General features: G+C 43.7%; 1 protein-coding gene across 1 annotated transcript; it reads right to left on the reverse strand.

The window, feature by feature from the left end:
- Window positions 1-1,986: 1,986 nt before the first annotated feature.
- On the reverse strand, window positions 1,987-11,942 carry LOC147798115 (uncharacterized). The gene is made up of 3 exons (XM_087141387.1): window positions 10,042-11,942; window positions 4,064-4,252; window positions 1,987-3,826 (listed from the first exon to the last, which is right to left on the reverse strand). The coding sequence occupies exons 1-3, from the start codon at window positions 10,364-10,366 to the stop codon at window positions 2,427-2,429; spliced, it is 1,914 nt and encodes a 637-aa protein (XP_086997513.1). The 5' UTR covers window positions 10,367-11,942; the 3' UTR covers window positions 1,987-2,426.
- Window positions 11,943-12,036: the final 94 nt, after the last annotated feature.

Consider the following 12,036-nt stretch of genomic DNA (forward strand, 5'->3'; position numbering starts at 1 on the left):
CAGTGTTCAGTTTCAACTTGTATGCGCTCTGAATGCGCCATGGATTATGTTATCTATCCCTAGACCTCGGGCTTTCAGTTTGTCGGTTCAACAACAGAGCAAGGGTTTAACAATGGAAAAAGTTCCTTCCTGACGATTGGAATTGGTCGTGGACAGTTTCAGGTAAGGATGGGTTTTTGTTTTAATTATGATCACAACTTAATAGGCATGGTTGGGAGTGATTGGCAGTTTGACGGCTGCCAGACATGAACCATGATTCAGGTTATTAGAAGTTGATTCCCCATATTGTTGATTTCAGCACAAGATGCACCTATATTAAGAAACTTGTAGAAATGACAAGCTTGATGAGGGATGCGGTTTTCTGCTTCAAGATGGTGTATGAGTGTGGCTTGGGGCAAGTTCGATCAGCCACAAACAGTCAACCAACAGTCAATTTTGACTAGTAACCTAAGCATTAAATATTTATCGGGAATCAGGGAAAATTGGCCGGTGGTTAACTAATTGTCGCCGATCAAACTTGCCATTGGCTGCAGGTGCATTGCAGAAGGCTTATCCCCCTTTGATCCCTCCCCCTCGCACGTTGTAATGCGAGGTACGACTTCCTGTCATCGCAACTTTCATAATAATGTTCATGGAGATCAAAATTAATATTAAGTTATGGAGTAATATAAGTTCAATGACTCAAAGGTACAATGTATAAAGTTCTGTATAAATTATATTCCGGTATAATGTTATACATATTTATGGGACATGAATATCTCTGACCCAGCCGGTATATTCTTCCTGTTAATTGTCACGTCCCTGCGAAAGATATTTTACTACAGTTGACCATTCTCTATAATGGACAAGAGAATCAATTTACAGAGTTACATACATACTTGTTTTGATGGAGAGTTCGCAACAAAGCATTGTGAGTTTGACAGAGTTTTGAAGTTAAAAACAAAATTGGTCCCAACGTTTATCGTCAGTATTCGCTGACTTCATGGTTCTATAGCAACATAGAGTTCAATGTGTCCGTCTTTGTTTTGTGGGGCCATTTTGCCGTTATTACGTGCGCTCATATTTTTCGAGTGGCTGCTGGCGTGCAGACTGTAAACAGACAGTTTTGGCGCTCGGGCTTTCGCGGTTGGGATTGACAACCAGTCTTCATCAAGTTTTTTTCCCTCAAATATTACGAATCCGCATTTCGGCGTCCAAATACCTTGATTTCTCTGTCACGTCTGGGGGGAACAGTCCACTAATTCAAGCCACATTGAAAATAGTGTAAAATCAGCACTGTTCAGGGCCCAATAACATGCATACCAACATCCCTGAGATTCAGAAACACAAATGAAATTATTGCCTGGTCCCTAATCTTTTAATTTTTTTTTCAATTTTTTTATGGGTTAACCGATTACATTTTTAATTTTTCCCACAAAACAAAACCACCCCCGAAAAGTGATTTTTCCGAAGTCCGATTGCAGCCATTTTTCAAGTGGCAACCCTCAACTTTCCCGGGCACTTAGGACCATTTTTCAACCGTAGATTTTAGCCATTTTGCTGTCTTGAAAGCTGAAAGACCCAGGGAGTCGATCCTGGCAACGATTTACACAATCCCACCATTTTGTGGGCCAAACAGTCTCTTTTTTCAAAAGATACTGTGGGGGCGCTTTTAATGCTAATGAGCTGGCCAGAAATTCTCACCTGAATTAGTGATCTGCACCCTTGGGGATTTATCTCGCCGAAGTCAAACGGAGCCGCTCGTGCACTCTGAATAACCAACGTAACGTCATTAGCATCCATTTCATGGCAGTCAAAACCTCCTTTACACGTGGTGGAATGGGGTGCGTTATGCATTGGCACGTTTGACATCGTTGCACTTTCCCTCATGGCATCATGACGTATTTGCAAAAGACTTTTTACTGACGAAAATACTTTCAGCAGATAATAAAGAGAAGAGATACATGCAACGAATAGATTTGTTTTAACTACACCCAATGCTGTCAGTTTGTTTTCAGAGTAACAGAAACTTTACTTTTTCAGACATTTTCGTGACACAAAATACAATCAGAATTGTGACAATGAAGACTTTTTCTTTAAAGCAGTACATGTAGTTGAATGAGAACTGACAAGCAAATAAAACAATCAAACGACCAACGTCCAATACCGAGAATGACGATTGTAAGAATTATCATAATTTGAGGGCCCCATTTCCCCCACCCGGCATTCCTGAATTGTTATCTAGGATTAGTCTGTGTTTTTAAGAAAACACGTTCAATTGTCACTTGTTTTTTTGCTGATTTCCCTCGGCTTCGTAGTGATTTTGTTTGCTTTATAAAAGCATCTGTGTGAAGCGTATAGGCCATGTTACGGGAGACGTGTTCTATGAGATGTTCTATAGGTGATCCTGTCTCGAAACTGTACCTCTGGTATGTGCCTATAATTTTTTATATGCATCCTGGTAATTGTACCGTCGTCGTAGTGTAGACATCCCCGCTTGTTTTCACCGTCGTGGAAGTGACAAGCTGAGAATCGGCCGAAGACACGGATTCCCTGCGCAACGACAGCGATTTTTGCGGGTGTCCAACACCCTGATCCCCGTCGTCGACAACTGAGTCTGGATAGCTGCCAGAAACCAGCGTGACTTCCTCGATGAACACCCGCCGGACCTTCACAATGTCCCCGATCACCGGCTGCTTCTTGAGGCACCGCGACACAGCGACCACAGATCCGTCTTTACGGCCCGGGAAGGACTGTTTCTTTTGGGGGGTTAGCGGCTGTCCTGACAAGGTGCGCATGTGGTATTTGGCTTTAGGGTCATTGGTCGCCTGTGCACATAAACTTTCTAGATCGGAGTGTCTGTGTATCTTGGGTGGATACCGCGTGTCGTGATTATTCAGTCCACGACTTTCTTCTCTGAGTCGGGAGACAGCTTGTAGGTCCAGCAGGGGTAGCTGTCTCCGACAGTCAGTGGTACTGTCTGAACCGCTACGGCGCCTCGATACCTTGTCACTGAACCGCCTTGCGTTATGGGCCAGGGATTGGGACCAGGAGCATCTCTTGAGTAGCGGAGGAGTGACACCTCTAGCCCCTGTCATTACGTCCCTGTGTTGGTGCTTAACATTGCTGGTCTCCGTTAGGTCTGTTGGGTGTTTGATGGAAAAAACCGACTGCCGTTTCAAGCTAATTTCGTGGTTAATCTGTAGCACTAAATGGCTGGAGATAGCAACCGGCTCATCAACATCCCTGTTACCTTGCCCGTGAGACTTCTGGACCTGCTCCCTCGGAATCACGATGACCGCGTCCACCTTGGATTTCCTTTTGCAACAGCACCGACAGCATGTCATCTTGCCAAGCAGCGCGAGAAGCTTGGGGTGTTTGGCTGCCAGATACACCTTGAACTCCTGCCGGAGCGATGTGTTCATAAACCCGTACATGACGGGGTTGAGCGAGGAGGCGCCGAATGTTAGCACCGCCGAGGCGTTGCGGCTCAGCGACTGGAACTCGGCCAGGTCAATCAGGGAGAGTGACGACACTATGTAGAGCGGGACCCAGATGAGAATGGTGCTGGAGACTACGAAGACGACCAGAAAGCCCACTTTGACCTGCACCTTCATCTGAACTGTGTACATGTGGCGGCTCTGGCGATCCTGTGTCAGGAAATTCTTCTTCAGGTGTCGTCGGAGCGAGACATAAAGGGTCACATAGCTGATGCAGATGATGGTAAGTGGCAGGAGGTAGCCGATGACAGAAAATAGAATACTTTGAGCTTTCCCTGTATGGTCGTCAGATATTGCATAGGCCATGAAGCGTGGCTCGTAGGTAAAGAGGTCATCCACAACATTGTCTGAAGAAGAAAAATAGAAGAGTAATAGCTCAGGTGACCCACTTCAGAGCCCGTACATTAGTCTCACTGTTGTAACTAACGGAAAATGAAGTCTTTAACAGATTATTGTTTGCATTAGCAACTACATGCAAGTTGACAGCTTTGCCTGTCAACTGATAAAAATGTTCCCTGCCGACACAGTGACTCCATGAGATTGACATCTGATTTATTGGATGTTCGGATGCATATGGAACTCACCGTGACTCAGGAAGGGCATTAGCGTTGTCAGGGAGGACTGCAACCAGACAAAGGCAATGATTTTGTAGGCGGTGGCAGGCGGTAGTCGCCGCTGAAGTGCCTCGGGCAGCATGATGGCCAGCGTCCGGATCACGCTGATTGCCGACTGGGTGAGCAAGGAGGCGACGATCAGCGTGCTCAGCATGTAGGCTGGCCCGTAAAAGCAACGGTGAAAGGGGAAACGGAAGCAACATGATTGACTTTACTATTTTTGCACTGTTTTGAATATCAACATTTTCAGTCAACCTTTAAAAGATTTGAAAATTTTGTTTCAAGAATTACGGCATAGCCTTTATTTCTTAAGAGAACTGAGTCATATTTAGTTGAAAATAATTGTAAATTGCATTCCCCTCGTTTGAACACACCTTGTAAACAAAAATAGTCATTTTGACTGATAGTCATTTTACTGACTAAAATAACCAATTTAAATTAGTCAGACAGGCCAATGACTAATTTCAATTAGTCAGAAAGGCCGATGATTAACATTTTTTCGTCAAAGATTGGTCAAATATTAGTCAAATTTAACCAAAGTCAGTCACTGTTGACTAAATATTAGCCCTGTCTTGATTTATTAGTAATTGAGACGCGACTTTATACCCGTATTAGTCAGTTTGAGCACAAAATGACTAACCTTTGTTTCAATCAATCTCATCAAGTCAAGGCCAAAACACTGGAAATACCTTCAAAATGCTTGCTATACGGAATGACTACAGTATTGAACCGAATGTCTAACTTTGTTTTCCCAAATCAGGACCCACATTACCTGCTATGCTAGCTTGTTATCGAGTCAGATAATTGTCATGAATGGGGATCTCACTGATTTGATTTGTTAAAATTAGACCTGAACGGTGAAAAGCACGAAGTGCACTGATCGGGCTAATGGGAAGTGGCAGCAATTTCTTTTAAAGGAAAACCCGCTCACATCTTGCAATGAACGTGCACGTCACGGAGTTAGCGTTGTAAGAGGCCGAAAGAGAAATAGTTTAATTGTATTAGCAAAGTCTGTCGCCCTAAATACTGAGTGAAAGTGCAGAACTTGAATGGAGGACTGCGTGCATCTGCTCGCCATTAAAATTTCCATTTCATGTGTCTGCTTAAATTAATGGCCAAGTTGGTCATTTCAAGTTTGTTCTTTCATTCGGATCCATTACAACGCTGGTGTATTGGATGTTGTCAGTTATTTATTTTTGAATAACTTACTTGAGCACTGTTCAACCAACGTAGGCCTACAATCTGTATGATCGTGTGTTACATGCAAACAATACATATCTGTCTTTTAGACGTCTGATTTCCTCGTTTTTCGTCTGTCATCCGTACAAAGTATATCGTATGTTTCTTATTCTGACATCTTTAACTGTAAAGAACCAGTCTGTTGGTTTTATTTTTCATTTTCTACTGTAAATTTATTTTGCTTTATTTTTTCACCAATGATATTTTACACCGCCAGTCCTGAAACAACTTCCCCGTTCGAGGCCAATGAATACCGCATAATGTGGAACCTTGAGTCAAAATCTGACATTTCTTGAAAGGGAACTCCAGGCTGGAAAAACTGAATAAGAGTTTAGCCTGGCAATAAACATTTCTAATGCCTGTTGGTCGGGAGTGTTCTTTTTTTTTTTTTTTTTGGTAGCGATGCGACCGTCATATGTACATTTCCTGGTCGTTCGCGAACCAGCGAAGTTAAGTTCCGACCAAAGCAGTGTCCGTTGCCGAGGCCATCCTGTTCGTAAGTGTGACGTCACTTCAGTTTAAACCACGCCCAATGCACACGTGCACTGCAAATAGGGTTACATGCATTGATTGCCGTTTACGTGGAACCATGGAACCGGAAGTTAACTCGCAACTTCTGGCTGAGTTGGTGCTCACGTTGAACAACTTCACGTTCAACAGTGAGCCCTACATTCAGACCAGTGGTGTGGCAATGGGCACACGGATGGGACCAAGTTATGCCTGTCTGTTTGTTGGCCACATCGAGGAGCAGATGCTGACCCAGTATCAGGGTGTGCAGCTGTTAATGTACCGGCGATACACCATATAGTTGGTGCTATTACCGGTACGCGTGATGACGTTGAGAATTTCTTACCGTTTGCATATGCTTTTCACCCAGCACTGCGCTATACATGTGATGTGTCACAGCCCTCTGTTACCTTCCTCGACGTGCGCGTCCAGATCTGTGCGCGGAAACTTGGCACAACCGTGCATTACAAAACCCACAGATTCCCACAGCTACCTGCAGTACCAATCGTCTCACCCCCTCAAGTGTAAGAACGCCATCTCTTACTCTCGGTTTCTTCGACTGCGTAGGATTTGTAGTAGCAATTGGGAGTTCTCTGCTCGTGGGAAGGAAATGCGAGGTTCTTCCAACAGCGCAGTTACCCTCCGGTATCACAGACGCTGCCTTCAACGCCGTATCTTCAATCCCGCGCAAAACAGCTCTTAAACCCACCGGGGCCAAGCAACGTGATTGCGTCCCCCTCGTACTCACATACCACCCTCGAAACATCCCGGTACGTAATGTTTTTCTTAAACATTTCCGTACACTCGGAAATGATGCGGCCACAGCTTCCATTTTCGCCAAATCCCCGATTTGCGCGTTTAGGCGCGATCGTTCTGTCGGGGACATGGTAGTACGTTCCCGTTTGGATTCCGTCTCGCCGTCAAAGCAGGCAGTAATTCCCCTTGTCAGCGCCCCAAATGTAACACCTGTCCCTACATAGATAACAGCCCGTCGGTCGTCGGCCCCCGCGGTAGCTCCAGCATACGCGGGGATCATACATGCATTACTAGCAATGTCGTTTATTGAATTACATGTCGTCGCTGTGGTAAACTGTACATCGGAGAGACCAAGCGTCGCCTGGGTGACCGCTTCGCGGAACACTTGCGCAGTGTGCGCCAACAAACACCTGGTCTCACTGTTGCGCAGCACTTTTGCGTGCCGCCACATACTCTCGGTGACGTAAGCGTCTGCATCCTGCGGAAAGCGTCATCTGGTGTACAGCGTAAGGAACTGGAGCAGTGCGTCATTTTCAAACTTGGAACGCTACATCCAGGGGAATGAACGTGGATTTTTCCGCGTTCATTCAAAACTGAATCTGCTTGCCCTGAAGAAGGTACTATATTACCGAAAGCTTGGCAATCACATATTTCAGAGCACTGATTTGATATTATATTCTCGTCGATATTCCACTTACGAACCGGGTTGGTCAAGGAGGTACGTAACACGCGCGTACCACCTGTCCAAGAGCTTGGTGCAACAGCAGTAATGGCTTCGAATTACACTCCACGCTAACACAGCACAGCATGATATACCCGCTACTAAGATTGCAACGCACTCAGTCGTTTTTACGGGAACGAGATCACAGAACGGCGATGTTTTCACTCTAGGGTCGTAACTTATAAGTGTTTACTTGTAGAAATAAGTGTTTATCTATTATTTAATTTTCTTTGCGTAAAAAAACCTGTATGGTCGTGAAAGTGTGAGAATAATCTGTCATGTATGAATCTCATGCCTCAATGCGTTAGAGTAGCAGTCTTGGCAAGTCCGTTTTACTTTTCACAGTATATTGGTGACACAGCGTAATCAAGACATCACCTTACAAACTTGCGAAGACTCGATACGAAAAAGAATGCTTGGCCCAGGCTCGAGGTAATTTTACTTCTCGATCTTATCGCAAACCTCATGTTTTCTGCACTGCTCACGCAATCCAGTCCAGGGCACTCCATCCAGTCCGTCGTTTTCTTGAATGTTGGGCAACAGAAAACCTACAAATAAAACTTTCTCTTTCTGAAATACCCTAGAATTCGTCGAACCTACTTCTTTCGTTCATATATTATACACAGGCTTGTTCGGAATTCCAGTGCAATCACAAAATGCATCACACTCTGAAGACAGAAAAAGAGGATATTCCAGTAACTATGTACTTGAACTGGTTGGTAGTCCGGACGTGCATTTCCTTGCTTTCGATGGGTTACGGTGGCGACAGTGAGAAGATGCACCGAATTCATAACGTCAGGTCTGATTGATCATGCTGTGACTGCATGAAAAAGACGCCTTTCAGTAACTAACTTGATCCCTTAGTATATTAATTTCCGCTTGTTGATTGATCGGTTTTCTTTTGACTAGCAAGATTCATGCACCGGTGCGTTTTTCTTTGGCAGATACGTTTCCCTTTAAGAATGGGAAAAATCCAGAAATTGTCGAGAAAATAATGGTTTGTGGAAGAGCTAATAAAGGTGTTTCCCATCAGTTTAACTCTTGTATCCTCACCTTCAAAGGAAAGTTAAGGTACCTTAATTTCGTCCCTAAATTTCTATGTATAGGCTTAAGCGTGGGGTTTGGTTTCAAATTTGCACCGTACAATATTTTGGGCTTGGGTGAGAGATTCACAATTACAAAATTGTAATTCTCCATGAATGAAAATGTGACAATAGTGCTGCTGAAAAAAGCAAATTGTCTTTATTTTACAATTCGTCTTATTTAAAGTACTTGTCATTTCAACTCAATTAGCGCAAAGAGAATAACTTTCTTCAAAGACGTAGTTAGGACTTGGATTAAAGGGTGAAGACGATGATGTTTGAAAGCAAAGCCACGGCATAATTACCTTCAAGAAAAGTATTTTATGCTTTGATGTTCCTGGGTAATTTTGCTGTTTCGCTTGAATAAACGACACAGCAAAATACTTAACAATTTGAGATCATCCTTGCATTTATTGAATGTGAGATGTTCTAAAAGTAGCTTTAAATCTTGTTATCGGTATAGTTAAAGGGTTAAATTTTTAAACGAAATTCTTCCATCGAAGAACTTGAATGACCAAATCATTGAACTAAAAAACAAAATGAAAATTTCTTGCTTCGATACCACTTTCATAGACCGATCTTGCCGTGAATGCTACCAAGTAAAACAAATTAAAATGCCGCTAACGGAAGTTACACAGCAAACTTACCGAAATGATGCAAGTCTGAAACCAGATTGCATAGTTAGACCCGTACCTGAGGAAGTTTTGGGATGGAACTGAACTTTACCATCAAATATGGATGGAATTGCTCAACAGGGATATAGTGCACGTGTTAAAATAATCAAAAACAACAATGAACTCGACGGTAAGAATTAAGAGAATTCTTGTTACTGCAAAGCTCGAAGTTTTTGTTTTGCTCTTTGATATGGTTCTGTGGGGCTTGGCAAAAGAAAAACCAACCTCTTGTTAAAACGCAAATGGAAGAGTGTTCGTGCGGCAGCGCTAAATGAAAGATCATGACATTCAGGTCAGCTTGTGGATTTAGACATCAACGCTAAAAGGCCTTGGCTTCTCACGCTTTCTGTTCTGTGAAAAATGAAACCAAAATACACCCTCAACGTTCAGTTCGAACCAAATTCACGTCTTGAGCAAGTGGAATATTGACGGTGATATGTAGCCCCGAGACAACCATTTGTATTGCATTCCTATGCAGAGTAGAAAAAGGTTCATTTAATTAACGAACAATTCACTGCTACTGTGCATCGAAATCAGTGTCATATCTTTGGTTTGGACAACAACGGTTGGGATAGGCTATTGAGGTCAAGCATGGAAGCCCGCTCCTGAGTTCTTGACCACTCAAGGAAGAAAATGACCACCCCCAAGAAAAATTGAATGAAATGATATTAAAGCACGCAAATATTGCTGTGTTACGTCATGAAAAAAAGGGGATGGAGTTGTGTTTATTTATACTTCAGTGATAAAAGTCGAAAGATCTTTATTGCATTCCACTGCAGTGTGGAAGCCGAGGCATTTTAACAACAGATTTATCTGCTGCTGCTGCTCAAATCTGCAGTCTGGCTAACAACAAATAGACTTTTGAAGGCGCAGCTTGCCGCAGAGAAATTGTAATGCACGTAATTTATTGTTGCACAGTATGATCCCAGCTAGTTCACATATCGGACTCATCGTGACCAAGGCACTTACCGGCTGCCTTGCAGAGTTCGTTTGGGACATGGACGTCCCCGTTGCTTGCTGTGAAGAAAACAGACAACGGAATGCAGGCGAGGGTCATGGTCATGTCCACTACCACCAGGTTGAACATCAAGAGATGCATGGTGGTGCCGGGGCGCTTGGACTTCAGTAGCATCAGTCCGTTCAGCGCGTTGGACGTTACCCCGACGATGCAGATCAAGAGGAGAAGCGTGACGCGGAAGGCCACCTCGCCGGGGGGCAGGACCCACGGCAACGGGGCATCGCTGGTTGATATCTGGTTGGTCCCAGAGCCCGTGAGTTGGTCAGTGAATGACATATTTACTGCGGTGAATGTCTGTTCCTGAAGCAGATGTTGGCATCAAAATTGAGAGCATTTGGGTTCTTTGTTCTTACGATAGTCCCTGCTCCTTTTATGTTATGGATTCGGCATTGCTCCTGAAGTCGTTTGCTTAAACGTTTATAGGAGCAGACTCATTTCAAAGCGACACATAGTGAGTTTTTCGTTCTGGACGCTGAACAAATGCACTTAATCATAAACCATTGTTATGATCCTGTTCGTTTAGTCTTTAGAGAGTCGACAGCAAGCAGTCTTAACCATCTTCACTCAGCATGGTTTTCTGCCAATCTTCCGTCACACCAAAGATTATGGTCCTTGAGGCCATTTCAACTCTGCCGCTGAAATGGAATTCAGTCACGTCTTGGCTGCAGTGCGAATGGCTTTTGGTGTACATATACTTGCTGCGGACTTCGCTGCGAGCGCAGGTACTTCAAAATTTCGACGGCGAAAGTCTAACGCAGTGCTGCCCGAAGTGAGTGCAAGGATCATTGCAGCATCAAAAGACTTGTCGTGTTCATTTGTTGCACAAACACGCCTTCGGTTAAAGTGCAACTTGGCTGGCAGTGAGAGGCAGTTCAAGCCCTAGCAGGCCTGCTTATCTACTGGTTTCCCCGAGCCTCGGTTATTACGCACTAACTTCACTTCCTCGCGAGAACTGGCGCGCTTTTTATTCCGGTTTTGTAACTGCTTCGTCTCAAAGTTCAACGAGGCACAGACTTCACCCGTTGCCATGGACAGGAAGGGCATGCATCGACTGTGGATGTGCCCTGCATTTTGGCATGTTGAACGACGTTCACTTCTTATTTTTAGGTATCAATTCTGACGATTTATTTCAGAATACGGTAAAAGGCACTTGAAAATCCAAGACGGCCCTAAATACACGGTGCAGTCCATCTTCATTTCCAGATGTCAAGGGCTATTACTACATAATATTTACAATGACGATAATGACATCAACGTATTAGCGGCGCTTTTGATTCTCCTTTGGGTTGTGACAAACAATTTATGTGTCATCTAAGTGTTTTCCAGTCTTTATCAGAGCGAGTTTTCAACCCGTTGACTTAATTGCGGTCTTAAAAAACAAGGAATGGAATTATCATTTTTTGACACAATGCAATTCCATTCAATACAAAAACAGTGCCGGTAATCGATCCCGACAGTGAAATATTTCCTGCATGAGATCTGGAGTAAAAAAAAAATTCATCCTTGATCAAAGCATCCACAAGCGAATTGCTCCCAGAGAACACCTCACGAACTCTCACAACTGCACGTCGACGCAGAGAGCTGGTACACTTATATTTTGTTAACCCATGCTTATCAATGTCCCGTGCTTTACTCCAGATACATCAACTTGGTTTTTTGTTTTGTTCTGTGAGCTTTTTTGAACGGAGAAAACCGTCTCTCAGTAATGCCAGTCGCCAATAATAATAATTCTGTGAATTCACAAATTGCCAGAGAGGACTGATTTCATGGGAGTTTCGTGGTGGTATTTCTGGATGAGGCTTAGTACATTTGAGCCAAAAAATGCTATTAAGTATAACATCTGAAATGGTACGGAAAGGATGGCCGTATAGTAACCCCAAACTCATGTATCCATACATCCACCCCACCAAACTAACAAGAGAAAGAAGGAAGTCCAAACTCTATAA

This window comes from Acanthaster planci, linkage group LG09, assembly GCF_054643075.1.
Source record: "Acanthaster planci isolate LZ-2023a linkage group LG09, COTS_SCS, whole genome shotgun sequence".
NCBI lineage: Eukaryota > Metazoa > Echinodermata > Asteroidea > Valvatida > Acanthasteridae > Acanthaster > Acanthaster planci.